Source organism: Perca flavescens, chromosome 8, assembly GCF_004354835.1.
Source record: "Perca flavescens isolate YP-PL-M2 chromosome 8, PFLA_1.0, whole genome shotgun sequence".
Lineage (NCBI taxonomy): Eukaryota > Metazoa > Chordata > Actinopteri > Perciformes > Percidae > Perca > Perca flavescens.
This window is the reverse complement of record NC_041338.1, coordinates 27495834-27520558: the sequence shown is the minus strand read 5'-3', so window position 1 is coordinate 27520558 and position 24725 is coordinate 27495834. Positions and strand designations below refer to the sequence as shown.

Genomic DNA, 24725 nt, shown 5'->3' with positions numbered 1-24725 from the left:
CTAATCAAAGCCATTTTATCATGTCACTGCAATGTGCAGTACCAGTCTGCACCACATTTGTTTATAACGGCACTTTCATACTTTAGCGTACCTACCCTGTTGTCTTTGCGACTCTAAAATGGACTCACACACAGGAAATCAAGTCATTCTCGTCTTTATAAGCCTTAATTTGTCCAAAAAACCCAATGGTTTAATCATTGATGGGTTGTTGCTACATCCAAAGAGGCCCTTCTGAGTCAACAGACAGTCTCTCTGAAATAAACAAAACCTTTGCCATTGGCTGCTGGCTGTGTTTGCGAGCATGTGGGGAATGAGCTGGCTGCGAAGGCCTCGGGAAAAAGGACAGACACAACTCTACTGAACATATTTATGGGTTACATGTACAGCAGTCAAAGCTCAAGTATTGATGAGGTTCATATACACTCGTTATTATTAAATACCTTTCTTCATATGATGAGGACTAGAACAGATATTGTGGTATTCACCTTGGTCTTTTGTTATTCATTCCAGACGGACCGTATTCTTAGTGACGTACATATGAAATAACAGAAACACACCGTCGAAAGTGACATAATCGCCCGCATGTTCCTCTGGACTAAGAGCAATGTGAGGACGGCCAGCAACAACGTCTATAACCTTGAACCTTTTCATCAATGTGTGAGAGGGAACAATCATTCGACTCTTCATTGATCAACAAATGCACGCAAAGCATCACTTTTAAGTGTTAAACATTTGTATATTTCACAATATAAGGACTCCATATAACTGTCATCTTTTAAAGCGTCAGTATAGAAGCAGACTGACACTGGTGAGGAATATCCTGTCCAGTAATTATCTTCCATGGTCAAAATGAAGCAAGAGGATAAAGACAGATAAGCCAGAGGATGTTTACCACAGTTTGATGGGAAACAGAGCAGTCTTTGGAATATTTAAAAATGTCTAATTTGAGCTCACTAACATAAACAGGCATGAATAAGGACGGCCTGCCCTATTCTAAGTAGTTACAGACGAGAATCTATTGTATAAAGGGCACATTGTGTATTTATAAAGGCTTTATGTTCATTATTTAAATGAAAAAAAAGAGCTGGAGAGGTGGAAACCAATTTTAAAAAGCTGAACTATACTATAGAGGGAGAAGTGTTGTGCTACTTTCTCTCATTCTTTCTTTCTTTCTTTTTAGTCATACCAGCACGGCTCTAAGAATGGTAATGTTGGTCGGTTGGCCCACCACTTTGATCCAGAATGAAATATCTCAACAACTATTGGATAGATTGTCATGACATTCATGGTCCCCAGAGGATGATGACTTTGTTTATCACCTGGCTTGTCTTCTGATGTCACCAGCAGGTTGACATTTCTGGATTTGAGATAAATCTCTTGACTGAAATGAAATCCAGATATTCATGTTCATCTCAGGATTAATTGCAATCAATTTTGAGATTCTCTAATTTTTCATTATCACTTAAAAATTTCTATCATGCAATACTTTGTTTATGAACAAATACCTCCACAGCTACACTGTAATTCCCAAAAGCCTCAGCTGTTGCCTGTTTAGGTGGTAATTAGCAAGTGTTAGCAAGCTAAAAACTAAGATGGTGAACATGGTAAACATAATACCTGCTAAACATCAGCATGTTTGCATCGTCATTATGATCATATTGCCATGCAAGCGTTAGCATTTAGCTCAAAGCACTGTTGTGCCAAACTCTCAGTCTTGTCTTCCATTACACACAATTTGCAATTTGATGATTCATTATATTTTTTTATAATTTCTTTGAAACACAAAGTAACATGAATGTCAAATAACCTCATACAAGGTACTCAATGATTTAGAACCTTCACAGGATTTTATGTCTCTAAACAATTAATACAGAATAGAAATGTAGTTTATTACATCTCCAGTGTATTCAGGTAAAGTTCAAATCAAATCAATGCTCTCTCAAACAATGTATTAATTTACTGTACAAGACTGATTCCTTCTCCTTTAGCATTAATGATAAACAGTGAGTGTAAATGTCCTATACTCTTTTATAATAAAACATTACATTATTTTTTTTTAGAAATAAACTGGGTCTCCATGTATCAAACATTGAGAAATTGCAAAAAAGAAACACCAGGAGAATAAATAGAGTTACACTAAATGCTCCAGCACTGAACTCACCATCCATTGAGTCCCATAATGAGCTCAGAGCACTATAAATAATGAAGCTGATATAATGCTGGAAGAAGTGCATTACAAACGAATGGTAAACTACAACCTGCTCAAGAAAAGGAGAGTGAGCTAAGCGTTGACAGAAGCAACAGCAAATACATACACGCAAAAAAAGAAGAAAAAGACAGTAAGGCTTAACATTGCTGTCAAACCCATTATTACATTCCAGAAGCACATCTCTTTTCACGTTGCATAGCTGACACAAAACATTTCAAGAACTGTTCACATGGTCCAAAGTAAGCTACATAAAGTTCAGTTTGCTTGCACAGATGGAGTACGATCAACGTGGGTTGCAGGAAAAGTAAAGTCAGGTTCTAAAGTTGATATGTGTTACTGATGTTCTTTTAATACAGTACTAGTTGGTTCATTAATGTGGGTCTGTAGTTGATTTTCTATTATACTAAGCATTCTTGTCTGTAGTATATGTCAGTGTAGATTCAATTTATTGTTCAATTTCGGATTATATCCTGTAATTGTTGATGTTCCTTTCTTTCTTATTTTGCCCCAATGGGTTCATTATGAACATTATATTTGATATTACCATTTTCCATTTTTTTGTTGCATTTTTTTTTTTTTTTTTTACATTACATCACAGTTAAACTGGAGTACTGACCAAAAATGAAAAATGACCATCTTGAGGTACAAATAATGCTGCTGCTCCTGTCCCTTTTCCGATGTTTCTGACATTTCCTCAGGTGTGAAATCAAACCTTCAGCCTCGACTAGACTTGAGTGTTTTGGAAGTCCTTTGCCCCACAGGGCGTCTCATTGGTACCGGTCCTGGTAATCGCCATTACCAAAATGTTCCTCCTCCTCTTGCATGGTCACCCCTCTCTTTTTTTTCCAGCCCTGTTTTCCACCAGAAGAATTGTCTGTGGTTCCGTAACTCTTTTTGGGAGCCACTGTGTTCTCCATGTTGAGCTCTGACTCTTCAGCCAGCTCGTCCTCATCAATAATGCCACATTTATCCTCGCTGGTGCTCTCAGGGTCGGCCCAGTCCTGCTGCTCTCCCGAAGCAAAGATAGCGTAGAAGATGACCCCTGTGTAATGCACCATGGACGCAATAATAAAGACATGCTGCCACTCCAGACGAGTCTGTGAGGAGATGAATAGAGTCATGAATTTCCTGTCCAAAGCAGATTTACTGGTCTTTTGATTATGTACCACTGAGGTAACGCTGTAAATCCACTGCTTTACTCAATGCATCAGAAAAACTACAACTGGAATGTGCATGATACATTTTACAGGGCTATACATTATTAACAACAGCCACTGATAGGTGCAAGATTACCTACAGTGATTCTGTGTTCGACCAAAAAAGCAAAGCTAATATAATTTATACATGCCATGAGGGACAACCTCAGTGAAGGACACTGTTTCTGAGTTTACTGTTATGTTTTATACACTTCAAATTAAAAATAAAATAATTTCAACAGAATAGGAGATCGAAGGAATCAAGTAATCTTCAGTTACAGTCAAGATAAGAGCAAAATATCTAAGGTTAATGACAACTAATCGTTGAACATTGTTGTACATCTGTTGATATATATACAAAACAGTTACTGTTACAAATCAACTTGTTATACCTTGTTTTTAGTCAGGGCTCCAACAATCAAAGGACACACCATTCCGGATAGTGTCCCCACCCCGTTAGAAATGCCCATCAGGATGCTGGCATAGCGAGGAGCAATATCCAAATGATTGACATTAAAACCTGAAGACAAAGCACATACACGTACATTCAATTAAGTAAAGAGTAACACAATTACAAAATAAATATTCTAAAAGAACATGGTTTTTAGATCCACACACAGGTTTGGATTTTTGGTTGCCTTGAGAACAATCTATAAAATATTCAAGAGAAGTACTAAGGCTTGACAGGCTGATGCATGTATTCAGCATCGCATCCAAAAGGAAAAGTAGTACCACATTTCAGTTTTTAAACAACACAGAGAAAAAGGTGCAGAAGAAAAAAAGCAACATCCCGTTCATTTGAGGGATTTCAACCGACTCAAATTTCAAACAAAACCCTCCTGTTAATATAGCATTGCCAGACCTATCTCCACAGCTCTGTGTCAGCGCTGGAGTATGGTCTGGCTACACCGCTTATCGGTTCTGGGATAGGGGGAAAAACGCCTTGGCTGGTTTGTAGTTCTTTAAAAAACAATCACAAACAGCCTGGACGGCACTAAGCCCTAGACGCAGCTACGGTCCCCTTGCAAAATACATAGCGGAGATAGGGGGGAGCGACAGCCGTTGAGCCAGACTAGTATATAGCTAAAGTAAAAGTCTTACATTTCAGGTAAAACACAAATGTTTCTTTAGTGCAGATGTTGTAATACCTGAGATGGCGAATCCACTGAAGCCTACAGCCAGAACTAAGAAGGAGATGGCGACCCCTCGAGTGTGAGAAAACCCAACCACCAACAGTAGAGTAGCTTCCATACCAAATCCTGTGAAAATACAGGACTAAAGAATGTCATTAGCTCATTTAAGAAACAACATGATAAACATTTTCAAATGTATGCCAAGGATCTGTAAGAAATGAATCAATTCATCGTCCTGCACAATACACGCATCATCCCTACAGGACTCCTTAATCTTCTTAAATCTGTATTGATATATACAGCTTCTTTTTTTCAACACCAGTACCAGCTGAAAGCTAGCTAACAGTCACAAAAAATGACATGATAAAGTCACTTTGGTGTTTACAGTAGAAACAAAATTTTAACACTACTAATGCAAGAATGGTTGAAAAACATTATTGGGCATTATATTACAGTAAAATCATAGGGTCTCTTAGTTTTTAATATACAGTAAAGATTAAAAAAAATATATGACAAAACGTATTACTTCTAGTTTACCACAACGTACCTCCACAGTTCATGAGTTTCCTCACATTTGTGGTAGACATGATTTTGTTACTGCGTAAGAAGTCAGCCAGCTGTCCTCCAATAGGAACTACAATTGTCATCACCATGTGGGGGACAGCGGACAGGAGCCCTACCTGTTGGGAGATCATACATTCAGGAATCCATAATGTAAATCAGTCCTATGATTACTAATCATGTCTTTATGGATATTTGTCACAGTCAGTTGAATAGCTATAGTGAAACTGTGAGGCCAACCTTGCTGATGGGAAAGCCAAAGACTTCCTCAAAATAAGCCGGCTGGCTGATAAGGAGCAGGTAGAAGGTCCAGCTGCGGCAAAAGTTGGCCACGATGATGGCATAGACGGGCATGGAGGTAAAGAAACGGCGCCACGGAGTCTTGAATTTCTGCGATTGAATGGCAGAAGTCATTGTATGCCGTTTATACTGTGTGTGTGTGTGTGTGTGTGTGTGTGTGTGTGTGTGTGTGTGTGTGTGTGTGTGTGTGTGTGTGTGTTTGTGTGTGTGTGTCAGGAGTTTTGTGAAATTATAAAAAAAATTGCACTGTGATACCCTGAAACTGGCAGCTTATTACGCATACAAACCTCAGTCACACTCAGTTGGCGCATTGTTTCACCAATGGTGGTCTCGATGTACGTCCTCTCCTCCTCGGTGATTGTGGGATGTTCAGCAGGACTTCCATATGCCAGCAGGAGCCAAATGATATACCATATGATCCCAAAAACGCCTTTTCGTGAAATGACACCAACAAAAAAATGAAATTGTAGTAAAGGCTTTTTAAGGGGCAGGGCAGACTAATTAAAACTAGCTCTGACCACAAGAAGTTTCATTATTAAAATGAAATGAACAAGGCATGAGTCACAGAGCCCAGACAGGAAAATGCTAATTCACATCAATAAATCATGAGATTATATCAGAGCAGAACCACAGTAGATTTTGATTAAAACACATTTGGCAAAGTATGAATTTTATGTCAGTGTTAATAATTTTAATCAAACTCTAAAGCAATTCAGATAACGCTTATTGTGCAAAGCATACAAAGTACAACTGCCACAGAGTGGTGTGCCAGTCAAGGATTAAAACACTTTGCATGTCACTAAACTGACACCTAGTGTATACAATGACTCAACACTAGTGTGTGCGTGTGTGTGTGTGTGTGTGTGTGTGTGTATGCATATATACATATATATGTATAAATTAATAGGACTGGGCTGGTTTACGTCCATTTGTTAAAATGACAACAAATGGTTTTGAGGGTTTTTTAACCTCTAGTTCTAAAATGATTGGTAAAACACAAAGATCCCTTTTACAGCTTGAATAAATAGTTTGACAGTTTGGGTGATACTATTATTATACTATTCGCTTTCTTGCTGAGAGTTAGCTGAGAAGATCAACACATAGAGTATGTCATATGCCTGTGTGATAAATATAGGGTGACCAGATTTCCTGGAACTAAAACCGGGACACTTTGCGCGTGACCGTAGTGCTCGTGCACGCACATGCTTTTTAACGTGAACATGTGCCAGCCCAGGTCAGACATAAACACAGACAGTAACTTCATTACTTTGATCGTAGGCTCTGATCTAATAATAATAGTGTTTTTTCCTGTAAAATTAACAAAATTGTAATGTAGCGACAGCCTTTTTCAGTTTAGTGTGAAGATTTCTGTTGAGATTTTTTATAAAAAAGATTTTTTTATTTTATTTATTCCAATAACACCAAAATAATTCAAATTATGTATTGCCATTTGCAAAATTAACAAATTCATAGTGAAATATCCTTGATGCAGTCACTTGTTCTAAATATATACTTGAAACTAGTAGCATAGAAAACATGCACATTGTGGCATAGTTTCCTTTGCTGTTTGTGATTAACCTGATGAACTCTAAAAAGTCGTGTGAACTGATTATTTTGTTGATTGTTTATTAAAACTATTAAACAATTGCGTAAGGGAAATAAGATCAATTGGTAAGGTAATCAGAGTTGTGTTAATAGATTAAGTGTTTTGTTTAAATTTCATATAAATTATGTATTAACTATTAAGCCTTTTTTTTTCTTGAGCCCCTCTGCATGTCTCTGCATGCATAGCCCGACATAGCCCGACATAGCCCGACTGTTAAAACGAGACAGATAAGAAGAGGCATTGCAACGTTTATAAATATATATTGTAATGCTGGCTGCACAGATTATGCAGACGCAGACTATGACTACGACTGACACACACACACACACACACACATTGTTAAAACCATATGCTGGACGCTTTATTAGTCTTTGGGTTTAGTTAATGATCGGGCTATAATAAGACCACGTCGGCTATGTAATCGCTGACAACCTGGACAATTTCATAGTGGTTGGTGTAAACCGGGACATTTTAGTGTCCCGACAGGCTTTTGTCGGGACTCGGGACTCAAAATCAGGACTGTGCCGGTCAAACCTGGACGTCTGGTCACCCTAGATAAATATTAAGCTACTGCCAACTGCCTGTTAACTTATCTTAGCACAAAAACTGAAATCAGGGGGCAAAAGCTAGCCTGGCCGGGTCTGTCCAAGGTTAAATAAATGATCCTATAAAGCTCACTGATTAACATTTTATATGTATTTTGTATAAACCATAAACAAGTGTAAAAGTGAAAATATGCACATTGTTGATTTATGTTGGGTTATGTGCTAAACTATTTCTCGGCCAGGGGCAGTAACTTCCTGGAGTCTCAGCTGTTTTCACAATTTCCAGCCTTCATGCTAAGCTAAGCTAATTGGCTTCTGTCTGCAGTTACATAATTTATATTCCCATCAAATTCTCTGCAATATCTTTATCTTTACATGAACATTTACACTTTTATGTTGTTCTCAAGAGAGTGACCAAAATGTTTGTTGTGATTTTATGTATGTAATGTTCATTTAAACAGCAGTCTTACCATAGATATAGAAGACCGAAGACCATCCAACATATTGAACGAGCACTCCAGCTAAAGGCATGGCAATCACTGCTCCTGCATAGGATCCTGGGAACAGTAATTTGTTTCAGATTTTAATGTCAACGTATGGTTATACCAGCAGTAACACCGGATCTTAGTAATAAATAACTAAAGTATAAAAAAAATATATATATTGTTGTATTGTATATTATATGCTTACATTTCCTTTTCACAACTTTGAACATTATACAAGAGAACTAAATGATGTTGTTACAGTGCAACAGCCTTCAAATGCACAAAAAACTACACTGTATAGTGAAAATGTGTCTGAATGAAGACAAACACATCAAAGAACACATTTGTTTCATTGAATAAATGCTGAGTTGTTGGCACTGCCGAGACAGGCAGGGTGTTTTAATGTGTTTTCTATTATCAGACAGATTCATGAACACTGTTGTTTTGAATAGAGCAGGGAGCATGAGAGTGCTTTTGGACCGTAATGTGACGCTTCATTTAGGTGAATAGAGGGAGAAGCTCCTTCTGAGTCAAGAGGGTTTTGATGCGTGGGTTGTCATGGTATCAGTTAAAAGTGAAACATGGTTATTTTAATTTCAGGAGATACAGCAGTGGACTAAATCTGCAAAACAAAATGACCTCTCTCATGTCCATTTACTGACCAGCCCCACTATGACTTATAAGGGTGTGTAAACTGGTTTGTAAAAGGGAAAAGCTTTGTGTTGTGGTAAATTTTGGAGCGTTCATTGAGTTTTCTGATAAGAGGAAATTAGAGGCATCCCTCACCACAGAATGAAGTTGTGGCCAGTCGACTCCGTTCAAGAGGTGGCGCCCATTTGGACCACATCCCATGACATGCTGGGTAGGTGACACCCTAGCAGGGTGTGGAAGATGTCAAAGGTCAAAGATTGAGTTGAGAGGAAACCTATGATTTATCTGACAGCTTTCAAAGAATAGTTCAACATTTTGGGAAATGGACTTATTTTGCTTTCTTGCTTAGATGTTTGTACGATAAATATGAAGCTACCGAACGGAGCTGGTTAGCTTCGCGCAAAAAACTGGAAACAGCTAGCCTGGCTCCTCTAAAGATCACTAATACAAACTGTATATCTTGTTAAATCAGCACAAAGATAGGTCTTTGGGTAGCGAGTCTCGAGAGAGTTTGTGCAAATCTAGGGTTACCATCTAGACACAACCCATTCAGACCGAGCCAGGCTAGCTGTTTTCCCCTGTTTCTAGTCTTTATGCTAAGCTAAGCTAAGCTAACTGGTGTTAGCTTCATGGACAGGACATACATGACATGAGCTTCTCTTGTAAGTCTCAACAATAAATCAAATAGGCAAATTTTCTCAAAATGTAGAATTATTATTTTTACTGTAAGCTGATCATTTTTACAGTTTTACCGCCAACATGTTCTTTTTCTTACCTCCACTAAGCCCTGCAGGATGCGAACAAACAGGACACAACCGTAGTGCACCCTTGCTGCTGATGGGATGAACATGTTCAGCAGCGCCGTCAGGAAAATGGCAGCTCCAAACACCCTGTAGAAATACTGGAGTGTCATTATATATCTCCACCCATGGTTTAAACTAGGTTTCTAATTGCATACTTACTTTTAGTATGTCTTGCAGCTGCCCTTACAAAGTTACATACTGTTGCATGCAGTATGCATAAAATGTACAATGTAACTTTGTCATAAAATTGGGCCCTTGAACTTTGACTCTCTTGCTCATGTATCCCTTACAGACCTCTGTCAATCAAGCTGTCATCTGTCTGTGCTCTCTTGGAAGCTCAGTCGATGTGATGTATCTTCCGCTGCAGAGGATTGTGGGTCAGAATAGCCAGAAAAGCATGCTTGCTTGCATACTGCTAAATGTGATCGGATGCAGTAGGACATTCTGGTATTTTTGGTTATACTGCATTTAAAATACAATATATAAAGGATACTAAATCCTTTTCTTGAATACTAAATAATATAGTAGTATGGATATTGTAACGCAGGGTACCTTTGCAAAGGTGCGTTATATTTGTTTGCAAGCCAATCAGGGCAGGCTGGGCTTTTTCATGAGGGGGGCTTAAATGGAGCGTTTCAGACAGACGGTGAATACAGGCATATTCAGACAGACAGTCATTTTTTTTGTGAACATTTACGCATGTAAACATGTTTCAGTAGAAACCCAAAATACAAGTATAAACTTTAAAATGAGCATATATGTATCCTTTAAAGCTTTTTTTTTTTTTTTTTAAAGTTATTGGGGAAATACTGAATTGTTAAAAAACTACACTTTCAATTAATTAATTTCAATTTATTGGTAATGTAACCAATAGTCCTAGTCAGTGCATCAGTCATTAGCTATTACCAAACTACACAATTATTTTCATGAAAAAGCCTTAGAAATAATTAGGAAATTATAACCTTGACTTATATTGTGATATTTGTGAGGTAAAAAGACAGCACATGCTACCAAGTGTCTAAAAGCAACTGTAGATGTCTAATAATGGCAGGCAGTATCTCCAAATATCTCCCGGTCAAAGCATCTCAGTCAGCCTTATAATGAGACAGATCTCACGCCTCTGCCTTTCATGCGCTGAGATAAAGACATCCCATTCAATCTGCAACTTTCTACTTCATCACCACGGTGCCGCTTAGCTCCCATCTCGTTTCTCCTTCACCTCATCCCCCCTTCCTTCTCTTTTTCCAAAACAGTGTGTAAGTGACACTTGTAATATTCCAGTGGCTGGTGTTTCAGAAAGAAATCAGAGGCAGGATCTTTCATTATTAACTCTGTCAGTGGCGTGTCCTCTTTTCCTGTGAAGCTTTTATTACAGGACTGCTATCTGCTCCATCGGCACCGCTCACCACACCGTACAGCTTTAACCCTTTAACCACGCAGACTCTCCCCAAACCTTCATCCTGTTTTAGTCTTTCTTGTGATCCTTTTAACATACATGGCTGCAGTGAGCATGACCTCACCCTCAACTCATGGAAAAACATCAACAAAAAACACAAAATGTCTCTTATGGTTTTTGTTGGCACACCTCACATGTACCATCAATAGTTTCTATCTCATGGGCAACAGCATCACTTGTCTCTGCACTGTGTTTAGGGCTACGACTAATGAGTAGTTTTGTCATTGATTAATTCTTTGGTTTGTATAAAATATCAGAGAAAGGTAAAGAGTGGCCTTCATGAGGCGTCATCATTTATAATGACATAAAACCATAGACATATATAAAATGGACCAACAGATCCCGTTGCTCTGGACGGAGACCAGTGAAGGATATTAGAAGCACTTTCCCGGTGAGGGCTGAGCATTACTGTGCAGCCTACAACTGAGAGAGACGACGTAAATGTGACGTGAGCAACGTGTCTGAAAGTTATAAGTGTTCTGGTAGCTGTGCCAAGAGAAATCTCGCAGAGACGTAGAGCGTAGGTCTATGTTAGGAGAAAGCATAGGCAGAGGCTAATTATTGTTAACTAAAATGCTAGTTAACATTAGTAATTAAACCTAAACAGCTAAAACTGCCTGCGAGCTTCTCCTGTACTGTACGGTAATTTCTCTACTGTGCGACAGTAAGTCGCGTGGTTATGACACAATCGTTAGCCTATTTTTACAAAAACACCTGCTACGGAGCCATAACGATGTAAAGTTATTCGCTGTCAAAGTGGCGCCAAAATGAATGGCAGTCAATGGAATAATAACGGGAGGTGATGGCTTGGTAGCATCAAAATGGCGCCATAGGAGCTACACGTTCCGGGGAGAGGCTTACCCCCTTGCATAAAACCAAGATTACAGCGTTACAGTGGAACTATTGATAGTCATGAAGTGCATGTCACCTGTTCGCAAACAGCTTGTTGGAGATGAAACCACCAGGGATTTGAGTGACAATGTAGCCCCAGAAGAAGGAGCCGTGGATCAGCCCCACTGTCTCTGGGTCCCAGTTAAACTGAGCCTTCTGGAGAGGGGAAAAAAAAAAAAAAAAAACAGATGCACGCTAAAATCTGGAAATAACCCCCATTTACCACTAAAGTGCATTCCTTTGGTATTATCTACCTAGCTACTTCACAGATACACCCCTAAAAGAGTTGATACAAATGGTTAAACTGCAATTTAGTTTTGCTTCTTTAAGTTTGCTTCTGTGAGCAACAAAAGGAAGAGACACATTTCACAGTCCTATAACGTCAATAACCCGGGGGACCTGTTGGATTTGATCCAGCTACCTGAAGCACAGGAGTCCCATTGATATAGACTGTGTTGTTGTTCACCATCTCCACAATGGCCACACCAAGGTTGCAACGGATGCCAAAGGAGATGCAGAAGCCCAGGCCGCTGAGGATGGCTAGGATGTAGCGCTTGGGCAGACCGCCGCAGCTGCAGTCCAGCAATGGGGCAGGACGTGGTGCTGATGCCACCGGACGCCCATCCTCTGTCAGTTCAATGGTGTCCTCTTCTTCTACATTACTACCATCTATTTTCCTAAGATGCAAATAGCAGGAAAATAAATCACAGTAAGAGCATGTGACCATCAGCAGTACTAGTCAGTTGTTAACTTATTTTTTAGCTTGAAATAAAAATATTTGTCTTCATCCATTTTCTTCCTTCTTATTTATTCTTTCAACCTCAATATTTTCAAATGTACCAAAAATCTGTGATTCTTTTATCCGGTTGCTTATAGGTGCGACACTCACCACACCTGTCCCACTACCCAGAATCCTTCCCTGTCTCTGTTCCCCTGCTCACATGAACTGCTTTCATCTGCCTGCAGCAGATCTATACTGCAGTTCTCTTTCAGCAAGACACAAATTAACCAGAATCTGGGATCAACATTTCATATCAAACACTCAAATTTTCCCTTTTTTTTTTCGAGCTCAGTGTTTGAAAAATCATTATTGTCTTTAGTTGTAACAACAGGTGAGTCCTGTTATATTATCTATTACGAAATAATACACAGTAGGCATGATTATTTGAAAGAATAGTTAGGTGTCTCTCACAACATATAAACAGCTGTATCAAAACCTCTGACCTGCATTACAATACAAAGACCATCTTAACAACATTTCATGTCCTTTCAGTGTTAATGTACTGCAACCAGTTTCAAATGTACTGTATAAGGTGACAAGATGACATGTTCAAAAACAACTAGGCCTAAGCATGGTTAAAAGTTCATGCCTAGTCACTAACTTCATGTGTTTACTGTTTACTTTGAAAATATGTCATAACTTCTCCATTGGTGCATTCAAGTGACTATATGTAACTTTTACATGTTCCTGAAACTGTGTAATGTTCCATCTGATGATCATAAATGACCTGTAACAGCAAACAAGACTAAAAGTAAAAAGAAGGTTATTTTATATAGTTTTTATTAATGCCTCTGCCTGGGTCCGATTTTTCCCGCAAAGTCACAAAATGATTTAAGGCAGGTAGAAGGCGCTACAGAGCACACATTCTGAAGGGTCACAGATTTTGGTGTAACACCAGAAAAGCCTGTGTTATTGTATCCAGCCAGGTAAAAGGTAGCAGGAGATTTCTTTATATAGGCCTAATTGTATTTTTATTTTATTTTAGAAGTTATTTGTTGTAGTTATGGCTGACACTGGGTCAGGGCCATTTTTGTAATGTAAGTCAATGCATGTGATGTAATATATATATATATGTATATATATATAGACAAAAATTACATGCACATTCACAATGCACACACAAAAATTTTCTGGAAATTGCCTACTTAGTCCTTTATCTCTTAAAATGACAAAAATCTTACTTCAGAATGGGGGGCACACACAAACCACACACACACATCTCTCTGTGAAATATGTATCAGAAATGAAATATGTATAGATGTCTTAGAATAAAATCTGTGATTACATCACTGGCAAGCACAAGAATCAAATATTTATTTATCATCAGGATCTCTGAGAACACGCTGCTTGCTTCCAGGCTCTCCACATCCCCCTGACGGTGGATGAGTCATTCTTAGTTACAGAAACATAAAGATGGACATGTACAATACATGGATTATGAGTGAAGTGCTTATTTCATGCAGTCCAACAACATCTAAAAAAGCCGTGGAGTGTGGATCAAACACCACGCACACACAGTCTTCATGCCTCCTTCCCAACACTCTTCATACAAACCCTCTCACCTTTGCAGTTTTCCTAGAGAGTCCCCCACTGTGCTTTTCACTTCCTCCTTCCCAGGCTTAAGCACCTGTTCCTTCAAACCTGCCAACCCACTAAAAGGCATTTTTGTGTCTCTGTTTTCTCTCCCCCGTGATCTGAAAACAGTGTCTTGATACCTCACTAACACACTCTGTTCTGACAAAGAGAAAAGAATCCACTAGAAGCTGTTCGTCATCCTTTTTGAGTTTGTGGCACCAGGGGTTGGCTCCACCTTTTAGTGGTGCCACGGGTCCCTCCGAGGAAAGACAGACTTTTTCTCTCCACCTTTCTCTGGGGTGAGGTCTCAGTGGAGAAGTAGAGGTGAGGATGATGTTAAAGTATGCATCAATGTCCAAAGTACCATGCAGCCAGAGCTTCTGGAACTTGTTTCATCTTTTAAAAGATCCAGTATATATACTGACGAATAAGGAAGAGAGCAAATGAAAGTGTAGAATCCAGGTTTTAGTCTCTAGGCATTGTGAGCCACCTTTTGTCTGCAGCTGAACTGAATGAACCGCTTAGATCTCTCCATCTCATAACACATTTATTCCTGGTGAGGAGGGGCAGGTGTACTGGTTTTTCAAAACCCAACCCCCTCGCTTTACACACCATCATCATCATCATCTCCCCCAGCACCACCCCTTCAGCTAGTTAGGTTCATCTGATAGCAGCCTGAACAGTTAAATATGCATGAGCTTCACAAGTTGCATTGAGGAGAGACAGGGAGAAACTGGACTGCTGTGGTGTAAAATGGGAGCAGGTGAAACCTAAGACAGAGCCATCAAGTTCCAGGTTTACATTCTCGCAATTTAAAATTTCTGCATTTCTGACGGAGTGACAGGAATCATAACTGCTGCCATGAAGCTGTATTGTTTATGGACTTAGCAATAATACCATACCTCATATTTGACACTGATGGGTGTATTTCCCTGAAATTATTGTTTTGGCAGTAGGGAGAAATTTCTTTCTTTCAAGATAATCAAATATGCAGCATTTCAGTGATAATTTAAAATTTAAACAGTTGACAGGATGTTGTGGGCATGAGCCCTAAGAGTCAAATTTAGCGATGGGCTGTTGCAAAGCAACTGCTCAGGGTGATACTGGTCCTCCAGCTGTTTATGCACTCCATAAATAAACTGAGAGCTTGATCCCCAGTGGACACTCTTTCAATAAATAAGGTTCTTTGTACCAGAAATATCACAGCTCCATTACAGGAAACAAAATGGAATGGCCTTCTTTTTTGTATAGGTACTCCATGGCATGAAAATCAGATACTTCAGAAATGACTGAAAAAATACATGGATACTTGATTTAAATAGATTTTTTGATGAGGTGTATTACAGTAAGCAGTCTTTAGAACAGTGTTCAGATTAACAAAATGAATACAATTGAGAAATTAACAAAAATGATCAGTCAGCAAGACCTTTAATGCTTCAGTGGTATTTATTTTAATTAAGATAATGAATAACAATGGAGTGACTATGATTACATGGCAGAGTGATACAAAGTCACACGCATTACAATGGCAAACAAAACAAGAAACGGTGTAACCAAACTCTTCCAGATGTAACTCAATTAAATATTCAACTTGACAGCCTTTTGGAATTTTAAAAAATTGGCTAAACTACAGTAATGCAATTATTGAATTTGGCAAACAGTTGGTTTAAAGTATTCTGTGGACTTGACTTGTGATGCAAAAACATTTGAGTGTAATATCTGAATATGAACCCAAGGACATTTTGTCCCTATGTCTTTCAATTTCAGAGTAAGCCATGCCTACCATCTAGTGTTTGAAAGAAGAAGTCACATGTAATCATTTTACAGAGCTACACATAAATACTAAAACTAACTTGAGAAATTATTAGACTTTGGGGTGGAAGAGAAGGGCTTTTCTCCGGGGAAACTAAAAGCAATTAGAAAGTTACAGCACCGGCACGTGTGTTTAGTCAGTGGGAGACTGAGGACTCACTTGACCATACATAAGGGTGATGCAGGGGATGCTAAGAACAAGATGTACTCTCCACCTATGGCCAGATGTGACTGACAATTTAAGATATAATATGTAACTTTTATGCATTAAAATGTCTAAAAATGTTTATGTGTTATCTATTTTGTTGAGTTGTGTATTTATATTATCCCAAATGTTTAATGTTTGTGCATTTAAAAAATAAAAAACATGGCTACACGGTTCAAGGAAAGAAGTTATACCCCCAACTCTATTCAGACAACGTGCTAACACCACCTCTCGCTCTGATCTCCTATCAAATACTCACACTGGTGTGTGCTTTAAGGAGAATAATCTTTAAAGGACTTCTGCAAATTCCCACCCCTTTTCTCGTTTGGATAGCACCCACATTTAAAAACACGATCAGGTACAAAAATATGACTCAAAACAAGACCCCATGGCGGACAACATTTATAAAATGTAAGTTGATTCATGTGATTTACATGTGTATATTATGTACAGGAAATATGGATTATGCGATTCAATTGCTAATTATTATGCTAAAGCTAATCACAGTTCACCCTCTTCATTAAAGTTCTGTGGGATTGAGAAAATCTTGATGGCTACTAGAGGAGGTGATAGTTTAAGAAACTGGCCCAGAGATAAATGTTTTGGATATATACAATTAACACTGTGGCACCAAATGGATTTAATTATGGCTTTACTTCTTTTTTTTTTTTAAGTTGGGTCTGTTTGTAATGTTTTGAAACCCACAAACCATAAATGTGACCATTTATTGATAGGTAAATCTAGGATCCCCCTTTAGATCATCCTACAATGGAAACGGGCCAAATAATCAAGGGTAACGTGAGTATTTTGTCATTCTCGACTTTGAATTTGGGATGTGCTACCTTTTCACATTTATTGGAACAAGCTGATTCTTCAGTCAGGCTCCTCTACTCCACCTCATCTTCCTCACACCACCATAAAATGAACAACTGAAAAATGTTTTACATGCAATATCTGTTACACATATTGCACTACAAATACAGATATTTCATCAGCAAATATGCAAAATATGTTGTGTTCCTTTGCAAAACACTACAATCAGTCCAGTGCAGTCTTTTTATCATTCCAGATGGGAAACTTGATTTGCACTCAGGAGTGCAAGGTAACAAACCCATGTACAAATAAACGAACACAATTTTACACAATACTACAGCAGCAATCTCTAAAAAACTCCAAATTACTTTATTACATTATTATGATGCTCAAGTGTTCCTGTTCTATCTAATACATTTGTATTTTAATTTGACAGATTCAATTCCACTTCCAAATGTTTTTTTTAGGTTTTATTTTATTAATTGATGGCCTGCATGTCTTTGGACTGTGGGAGGAAACCAGAGCACCTGGAGAAAACCCACACAGAGGGAGAACGTGCAAACTCAGAAGGGATGAGGCACCCTGGGATGGCCGTTGCAGGTCGGCTGTAGCAGAGTGTAGGCACAGTCCCACGGGTCGCTGTCACAGTCTGTATTGCAGTTGGCATTCCCTGTGGTTGTCAGGATACCCATGGTAATAACCATAACGGCAGTGATTAAGCCAACATGCCAACACGCTTTCAGTGTACCTTTAGCACAGTGACGCCACCAGCTCTCAAGGAAGATCTCAGCGCTCTGTTCCTCAGGTGTAGTCACGAGGAGGATCTCATCGCTCGGTTCCTCAGGTGTAGTCACAAGGAGGATCTCATCGCTCTGTTCCTCAGGTGTAGTCTCAAGGAGGATCTCATCGCTCTGTTCCTCAGGTGTAGTCTCGAGGAGGATCTCATCGCTCTGTTCCTCAGGTGTAGTCTCAAGGAGGATCTCAGCGCTCTGTTCCTCAGGTGTAGTCTCGAGGAGGATCTCATCGCTCTGTTCCTCAGGTGTAGTCTCAAGGAGGATCTCAGCGTTCTGTTCCTCAGGTGTAGTCTTGAGGAGGATCTCAGCGCTCTGTTCCTCAGGTGTAGTCACGAGGGGGATCTCAGCGCTCTGTTCCTCAGGTGTAGTCTCGAGGGGGATCTCAGCACTCTGTTCCTCAGGTGTAGTCTCGAGGAGAATCTCAGCGCTCTGTTCCTTGGATGTAGTCTCAAGAAGGATCTCATCGCTCTGTTCCTCAGGTGTAGTCTCAAGGAGGATCTCAGCGCTCTGTTCCTTGGATGTAGTCTCAAGGAGGATCTCATCGCTCTGTTCCTCAGGTGTAGTCTCAAGGAGGATCTCAGCGCTCTGTTCCTTGGATGTAGTCTCAAGGAGGATCTCATCGCTCTGTTCCTCAGGTGTAGTCTCGAGGAGGATCTCAGCGCTCTGTTCCTCAGGTGTAGTCTCAAGGAGGATCTCAGCACTCTGTTCCTCAGGTGGAGTCTCGAGGAGGATCCCATCGCTCTGTTCCTCAGGTGTAGTCTCAAGGAGGATCTCACCGCTCTGTTCCTCAGGTGTAGTCTCAAGGAGGATCTCATCGTTTTGCTCATCAGGTGAGTCTTTATTTTTAGCTACAATGCTATGTTCCTCTCGGAAATTCTCAACGCCAGCTAGTATCTCTACCTCCTGCCTTGTCTCTAGCTGCTCTTTAAGATCAGAGATTGTTTGTTTTAAATTGCTTATTAGGTTGTTAAGCTCCTCTAAATCTTCATTCTTATAAGCAATTTTGTGGGATTGCTTAGTTATTATCTCATTCTTAATCCAGATGCTTTGCTCAGCATCCATTACTTGGTACTGAAGATCTTGCACATCTTTCTTCAGGTTTTCAATGTTCTCGTTTTGTTTCACTGTCAGGGACTCAAGTGGAGCCAATTTCTTGGTGACGCTCTCATTCTGCTCCTTCAGAAAGACTTCGTTTACCTGAGAACCATGCAGTGCTAGCCTCAATTTGTTTATCTCTGTCAGATATTGATCAGTAGTCAGCGTCTGTAGGCTAATTTCCTCATCTTTATCTCCGTGGACTTTCTGAGCTTCTTTTATTTGACGTCGAAGATCATGCACTTCTTCAGACAGATGTTCAATCTTTACTTGATGTTTCTCTTTCAGAGATTCATGGAGAGCCACCTCAGCACTCAGGCTCTGGTTCTTCTCAGTTAGGAGTTTCTCTTTTTCCTGCAGATCGTGAACTTCTGCCCACAAATGACTGTCCTCTGCCTGCATTTTGTCTGTGTGAGATTCAAGCCTGGCCAGTTCATCACTAATGATCTTATTCTGCTTGTTGAGAGAGTTCTCTCTTTCCTCATGATCCTGCACTGTTGCCAATAGGTTTATGATCTTTGTCTGCAGTATCTTATCATTGTGTTCAAGTTGGGCCACCTTCTGTATAAACTCATCTTTGTCTTGCTGAGCCTTCTTCTTTAGGCATTCAAGTTGAGCCGCACAAGGCTCGAAGTAATTCACTTCTTCCCTCAGACTGTTAATCTCTGCTTGGTTTGTCTCCTCTAGACATTCAAGTTGGGCCACTTTCCGAAAGAGCACATCTTTTTCTTGCTGAGCTTCCTTCAAACGAGGCTTAAGTTCATTCAGCTCTTCCATCAGACGGTTAATCTCTGCTTGGTTTGTCTCCTCAAGACATTCAAATTGGACCGCACAAGGCTCTAAGATATTTACTGTTTCCTTCAAACGGTTAATCTCTGCTTGATTTTTTTCCTCTAGACATTCAAGTTGAGCAACCCTCTGTAAGAGCACATCTTTTTCTTGCTGAGCCTCCTTTAAACGAGGGTTAAGGTCATTCACTCCATCTCTCAGACGGTTAATCTCTGCTTGATTTGTTTCCTCTAGACATTCAAGTTGAGCAACCCTCTGTAAGAGCACATCTTTTTCTTGCTGAGCCTCCTTTAAACGTGGGTTAAGGTCATTCACTCCATCTCTCAGACGGTTAATCTCTGCTTGATTTGTTTCCTCTAGACATTCAAGTTGAGCAACCCTCTGTAAGAGCACATCTTTTTCTTGCTGAGCCTCCTTTAAACGCGGGTTAAGGTCATTCACTCCATCTCTAAGACGGTTAATCGCTGCTTGGTTTGTCTCCTCTAGACATTCAAGTTGGGCAACCTTCTGTGAAAGCACATTTTTGTCTTGCTGAGCCTCATTTAAACGCGGCTTGAGGTCATTGATTTCTTCTCTTAGACGGTTAATCTCTGCTTGGTTTGTCTGTTCTAAATATTCAAGTTGGGCCACATTCTGTAAGAGCACATCTTTGTCTTGCTGAGCCTCCTTTAAACTAGATTTAAGGTCATTCACATCTTCCCTCAGACAGTTATTTGCTGTTTGGTTTGTCTCCTCTAGACCTTCAAATTGGGCAACCTTCTGTAAAAGCACATCTTTTTCTTGTTGAGCCTCCTTTAAACGAGGCTTAAGGTAGTTCACTTTTTCTTTCAAATGGTTAATCTCTGCTTGGTTTGTCTCCTCTAGACATTCAAGTTGGGCAACCTTCTGTAAGAGCACATCTTTGTCTTGCTGAGCCTCCTTTAAACTAGGTTTTAGGTCATTCACATCTTCCCTCAGACAATTATTCTCTGCTTGGTTTGTCTCCTCTAGACATTCAGGTTTGGCAACCTTCTGTAAGAGCACATCTTTGTCTTGCTGAGCCTCCTTTAAACGCGGCCTAAGGTCATTCACTTCTTCCCTCAGACTGTTAATCTCTGCTTGATTTGTCTCCTCTAGACATTCAAGTTGGGCCACTTTCCGAAAGAGCACATCTTTTTCTTGCTGAGCTTCCTTCAAACGAGGCTTAAGTTCATTCAGCTCTTCCATCAGACGGTTAATCTCAGCTTGGTGTGTCTCCTCGAGACATTCAAATTGGACCGCACAAGGCTCTAAGATATTTACTGTTTCCGTCAGACGGTTAATCTCTGCTTGATTTGTTTCCTCTAGACATTCAAGTTGAGCAACCCTCTGTAAGAGCACATCTTTTTCTTGCTGAGCCTCCTTTAAACGAGGGTTAAGGTCATTCACTCCATCTCTCAGACGGTTAATCTCTGCTTGATTTGTTTCCTCTAGACATTCAAGTTGAGCAACCCTCTGTAAGAGCACATCTTTTTCTTGCTGAGCCTCCTTTAAACGAGGGTTAAGGTCATTCACTCCATCTCTCAGACGGTTAATCTCTGCTTGATTTGTTTCCTCTAGACATTCAAGTTGAGCAACCCTCTGTAAGAGCACATCTTTTTCTTGCTGAGCCTCCTTTAAACGAGGGTTAAGGTCATTCACTCCTTCTCTTAGACGGTTAATCGCTGCTTGGTTTATCTCCTCTAGACATTCAAATTGGGCAACCTTCTGTAAAAGCACATTTTTGTCTTGCTGAGCCTCCTTTAAACGCGGCTTGAGGTCATTGATTTCTTCTCTCAGACGGTTAATCTCTGCTTGGTTTGTCTCCTCTAGACATTCAAGTTGGGCAACCTTCTGTAAGAGCACATCTTTGTCTTGCTGAGCCTCCTTTAAACTAGGTTTAAGGTCATTCACATCTTCCCTCAGACAGTTATTCTCTGCTTGGTTTGTCTCCTCTAGACATTCAGGTTGGGCCGCACAAGACTCAAAGATAGTCACGGTTTCTGTCAGTTGATTAATCGCTGCTTGGTTTGTCTCCTCTAGACATTCAAGTTTGGCAACCTTCTGTAAGAGCACATCTTTGTCTTGCTGAGCCTCCTTTAAATGCGGCCTAAGGTCATTCACTTCTTCCCTCAGACTGTTAATCTCTGCTTGGTTTGTCTCCTCTAGACATTCAAGTTGGGCCACTTTCCGAAAGAGCACATCTTTTTCTTGCTGAGCTTCCTTTAAACAAGGCTTAAGTTCATTCAGCTCTTCCATCAGACGGTTAATCTCTGCTTGGTTTGTCTCCTCGAGACATTCAAATTGGACCGCACAAGGCTCTAAGATATTTACTGTTTCCGTCAAACGCTTAATCTCTGCTTGATTTTTTTCCTCTAGACATTCAAGTTGAGCAACCCTCTGTAAGAGCACATCTTTTTCTTGCTGAGCCTCCTTTAAACGAGGGTTAAGGTCATTCAGTCCTTCTTTTAGACGGTTAATCGCTGCTTGGTTTATCTCCTCTAGACATTCAAGTTGGGCAACCTTCTGTAAAAGCACATTTTTGTCTTGCTGAGCCTCCTTTAAACGCGGCTTGAGGTCATTGATTTCTTCTCTCAGACGGTTAATCTCTGCTTGGTTTGTCTCCTCTTGACATTCAGGTTGGGCCGCACAAGGCTCAAAGATAGTCACGGTTTCTGTCAGACGGTTGATCGCTGTTTGGTTTGTCTCTTCGAGACATTCAAATTGGACCGCACAAGGCTCTAAGATATTTACTGTTTCTGTCAAACGCTTAATCTCTGCTTGATTTTTTTCCTCTAGACATTCAAGTTGAGCAACCCTCTGTAAGAGCACATCTTTTTCTTGCTGAGCCTCCTTTAAACGAGGGTTAAGGTCATTCACTCCATCTCTCAGATGGTTAATCTCTGCTCGGTTTGTTTCCTTCAGACACTCAAGTTGAGCAACCCTCTGTAAGAGCACATCTTTTTCTTGCTGAGCCTCCTTTAAACGAGGGTTAAGGTCATTCACTCCATCTCTCAGACGGTTAATCGCTGCTTGGTTTATCTCCTCTAGACATTCAAGTTGGGCAACCTTCTGTAAAAGCACATTTTTGTCTTGCTGAGCCTCCTTTAAACGCGGCTTGAGGTCATTGATTTCTTCTCTCAGACGGTTAATCTCTGCTTGGTTTGTCTCCTCTAGACATTCCGGTTGGAATGCACAAGACTCAAAGATAGTCACGGTTTCCGTCAGATGGTTGATCGCTGTTTGGTTTGTCTCCTCTTGACCTTCAAATTGGGCAACCTTCTGTAAAAGCACATCTTTTTCTTGTTGAGCCTCCTTTAAACGAGGCTTAAGGTAGTTCACTTCTTCTTTCAAATGGTTAATCACTGCTTGGTTTGTCTCCTCTAGACATTCAAGTTGTGCCACCTTCTGTAAGAGCACATATTTTTCTTGCTGAGCCTCCTTTAAACTATATTTAAGGTCATTCACATCTTCCCTCAGACAATTATTCTCTGCTTGGTTTGTCTCCTCTAGACATTCAGGTTGGGATGCACAAGACTCAAAGATAGTCACGGTTTCCGTCAGACGGTTGATCGCTGCTTGGTTTGTCTCCTCTAGACATTCAAGTTTGGCAACCTTCTGTAAAAGCACATTTTTGTCTTGCTGAGCCTCCTTTAAACGTGGTTTGAGGTCACTGATTTCTTCTCTCAGACGGTTAATCTCTGCTTGGTTTGTCTGTTCTAAACATTGAAGTTGGGCCACATTCTGTAAGAGCACATCTTTGTCTTGCTGAGCCTCCTTTAAACTAGGTTTAAGGTAATTCACATCTTCCCTTAGACGGTTAATCACTGCTTGGTTTGTCTCCTTTAGACTTTCAAGTTGGTCTACCAACTTAGAAGTCCTATTTTTATTCTTCTCAATCAAACCCAACTTGTCCTCTTTCAGCTTTCTTCTGTAATTTCTCTCCCTGACTCTTTCCTCCCTTATTTCTCTTATCTCCAATTTAGGTATTTCCTTCACCCTGTCATCCTCAGTCCTGACATTGGGTAATGCCACCCCACGAGGCTTCTCAGGCACATACAGGAGATGTGAGTTCTCAATCTCTGGACAGCACCGAGCAGTGTGGAAAATATCTTGAGACATCTTTTTACTCTTCCTAACTGCTTTCTTCATTTCTCTTAGATGTGCTCAAAACCCTTTGACTAACAGCTTGTTGTTTTACAGTTGAAATAAATTCTGAGTAGGCCTATGACGTCAGACCCAATCACAATTGGGTTTGTTTCCAATAACAAAAGGGTAGAAAATTCCTGCATCCCGTACATACAATTTAGGTTGGAGACCTAATTTACCTGTTGGGCCACAGACTAAAGAAAATGACAACACCTAAACTAGCAGTTAGTGTGACCAGTGGTGAGATGATGCTGTTCATAAGGCTAGATTTGGTTTATCGTTGGCCTACATGTATATCTATGATGCCTTTGATAGTGATGTCATGACATTCTACGTGTCATAACATTCTATGCACATGTGCTTGCCATAGAATGTTTGTTTTTTGAAATCGCATTTAAAGACTGCACCCAGGTGTTTAACATTGATGTAGGCTAATGCATGGGGACAGACACAGGCCCAGCCAGGGGCGTTGTTAGGCCCCCCTAAATAATAATAATAACAATTTTTTATACAGTGCCCTCTGTATCACTAATTACGGTGAATCAATCTACCTTCGTCATTCGTGTGTGTGTGTGTGTGTGTGTGTGTAGGCTAGTGTGTCTGTTTTAATTCTATTTTACAACAGTCAGCTGGTCGAAATGGCACGTTAGAGGCTCAACGAGCGCCCACGGCACGGTATGTGGACGAGCGAGGTAGCAAGTTAGCTAGCCTACTGAAGAGAGCCAAGTGCAAGCGGCATTAAAACAAAGCAGAGAATCAAAGATTCTGCAACTGTATCAAGCATCTCATTATCACTAAGCATATCCCCATTCATATTGAGACGCAACAAATGCTATATATCCAGCTACAAAATAGCCAAAAAGCCGAACGTTAGACAGA

At 40.1% G+C, this 24725-nt stretch overlaps 2 protein-coding genes across 2 annotated transcripts; both read right to left on the bottom strand.

Annotated features, from left to right (window-relative positions):
- Positions 1–1834: 1834 nt before the first annotated feature.
- On the bottom strand, positions 1835–14280 carry slc17a8 (solute carrier family 17 member 8). Its single transcript, XM_028585243.1, has 12 exons — positions 14180–14280; positions 12258–12513; positions 11874–11992; positions 9462–9576; positions 8822–8909; positions 8021–8107; positions 5687–5829; positions 5340–5489; positions 5086–5218; positions 4554–4664; positions 3798–3925; positions 1835–3306 (listed from the first exon to the last, which is right to left on the bottom strand). The coding sequence occupies exons 1-12, from the start codon at positions 14278–14280 to the stop codon at positions 2977–2979; spliced, it is 1761 nt and encodes a 586-aa protein (XP_028441044.1). The 3' UTR covers positions 1835–2976.
- A 3296-nt stretch (positions 14281–17576) lies between these two features.
- LOC114559514 (COP1-interactive protein 1-like) lies at positions 17577–24076 on the bottom strand. The gene has a single exon (XM_028584170.1). The coding sequence runs from the start codon at positions 23847–23849 to the stop codon at positions 17586–17588; it is 6264 nt and encodes a 2087-aa protein (XP_028439971.1). The 5' UTR covers positions 23850–24076; the 3' UTR covers positions 17577–17585.
- Positions 24077–24725: the final 649 nt, after the last annotated feature.

Excerpts from the sequence above, each read along its gene's own strand:
- slc17a8 (XM_028585243.1), bottom strand. The coding sequence starts at position 14,280 with ATGCCTTTTAGTGGGTTGGCAGGTTTGAAGGAACAGGTGCTTAAGCCT. Across the intron at positions 9,577-11,873 it reads AACAAGCTGTTTGCGAACAG|GGTGTTTGGAGCTGCCATTT; the intron begins GTGACATGCACT and ends GTATTTCTACAG. Across the intron at positions 5,490-5,686 it reads GCCAACTGAGTGTGACTGAG|AAATTCAAGACTCCGTGGCG; the intron begins GTTTGTATGCGT and ends ATTCAATCGCAG.
- LOC114559514 (XM_028584170.1), bottom strand. The coding sequence starts at position 23,849 with ATGAAGAAAGCAGTTAGGAAGAGTAAAAAGATGTCTCAAGATATTTTC.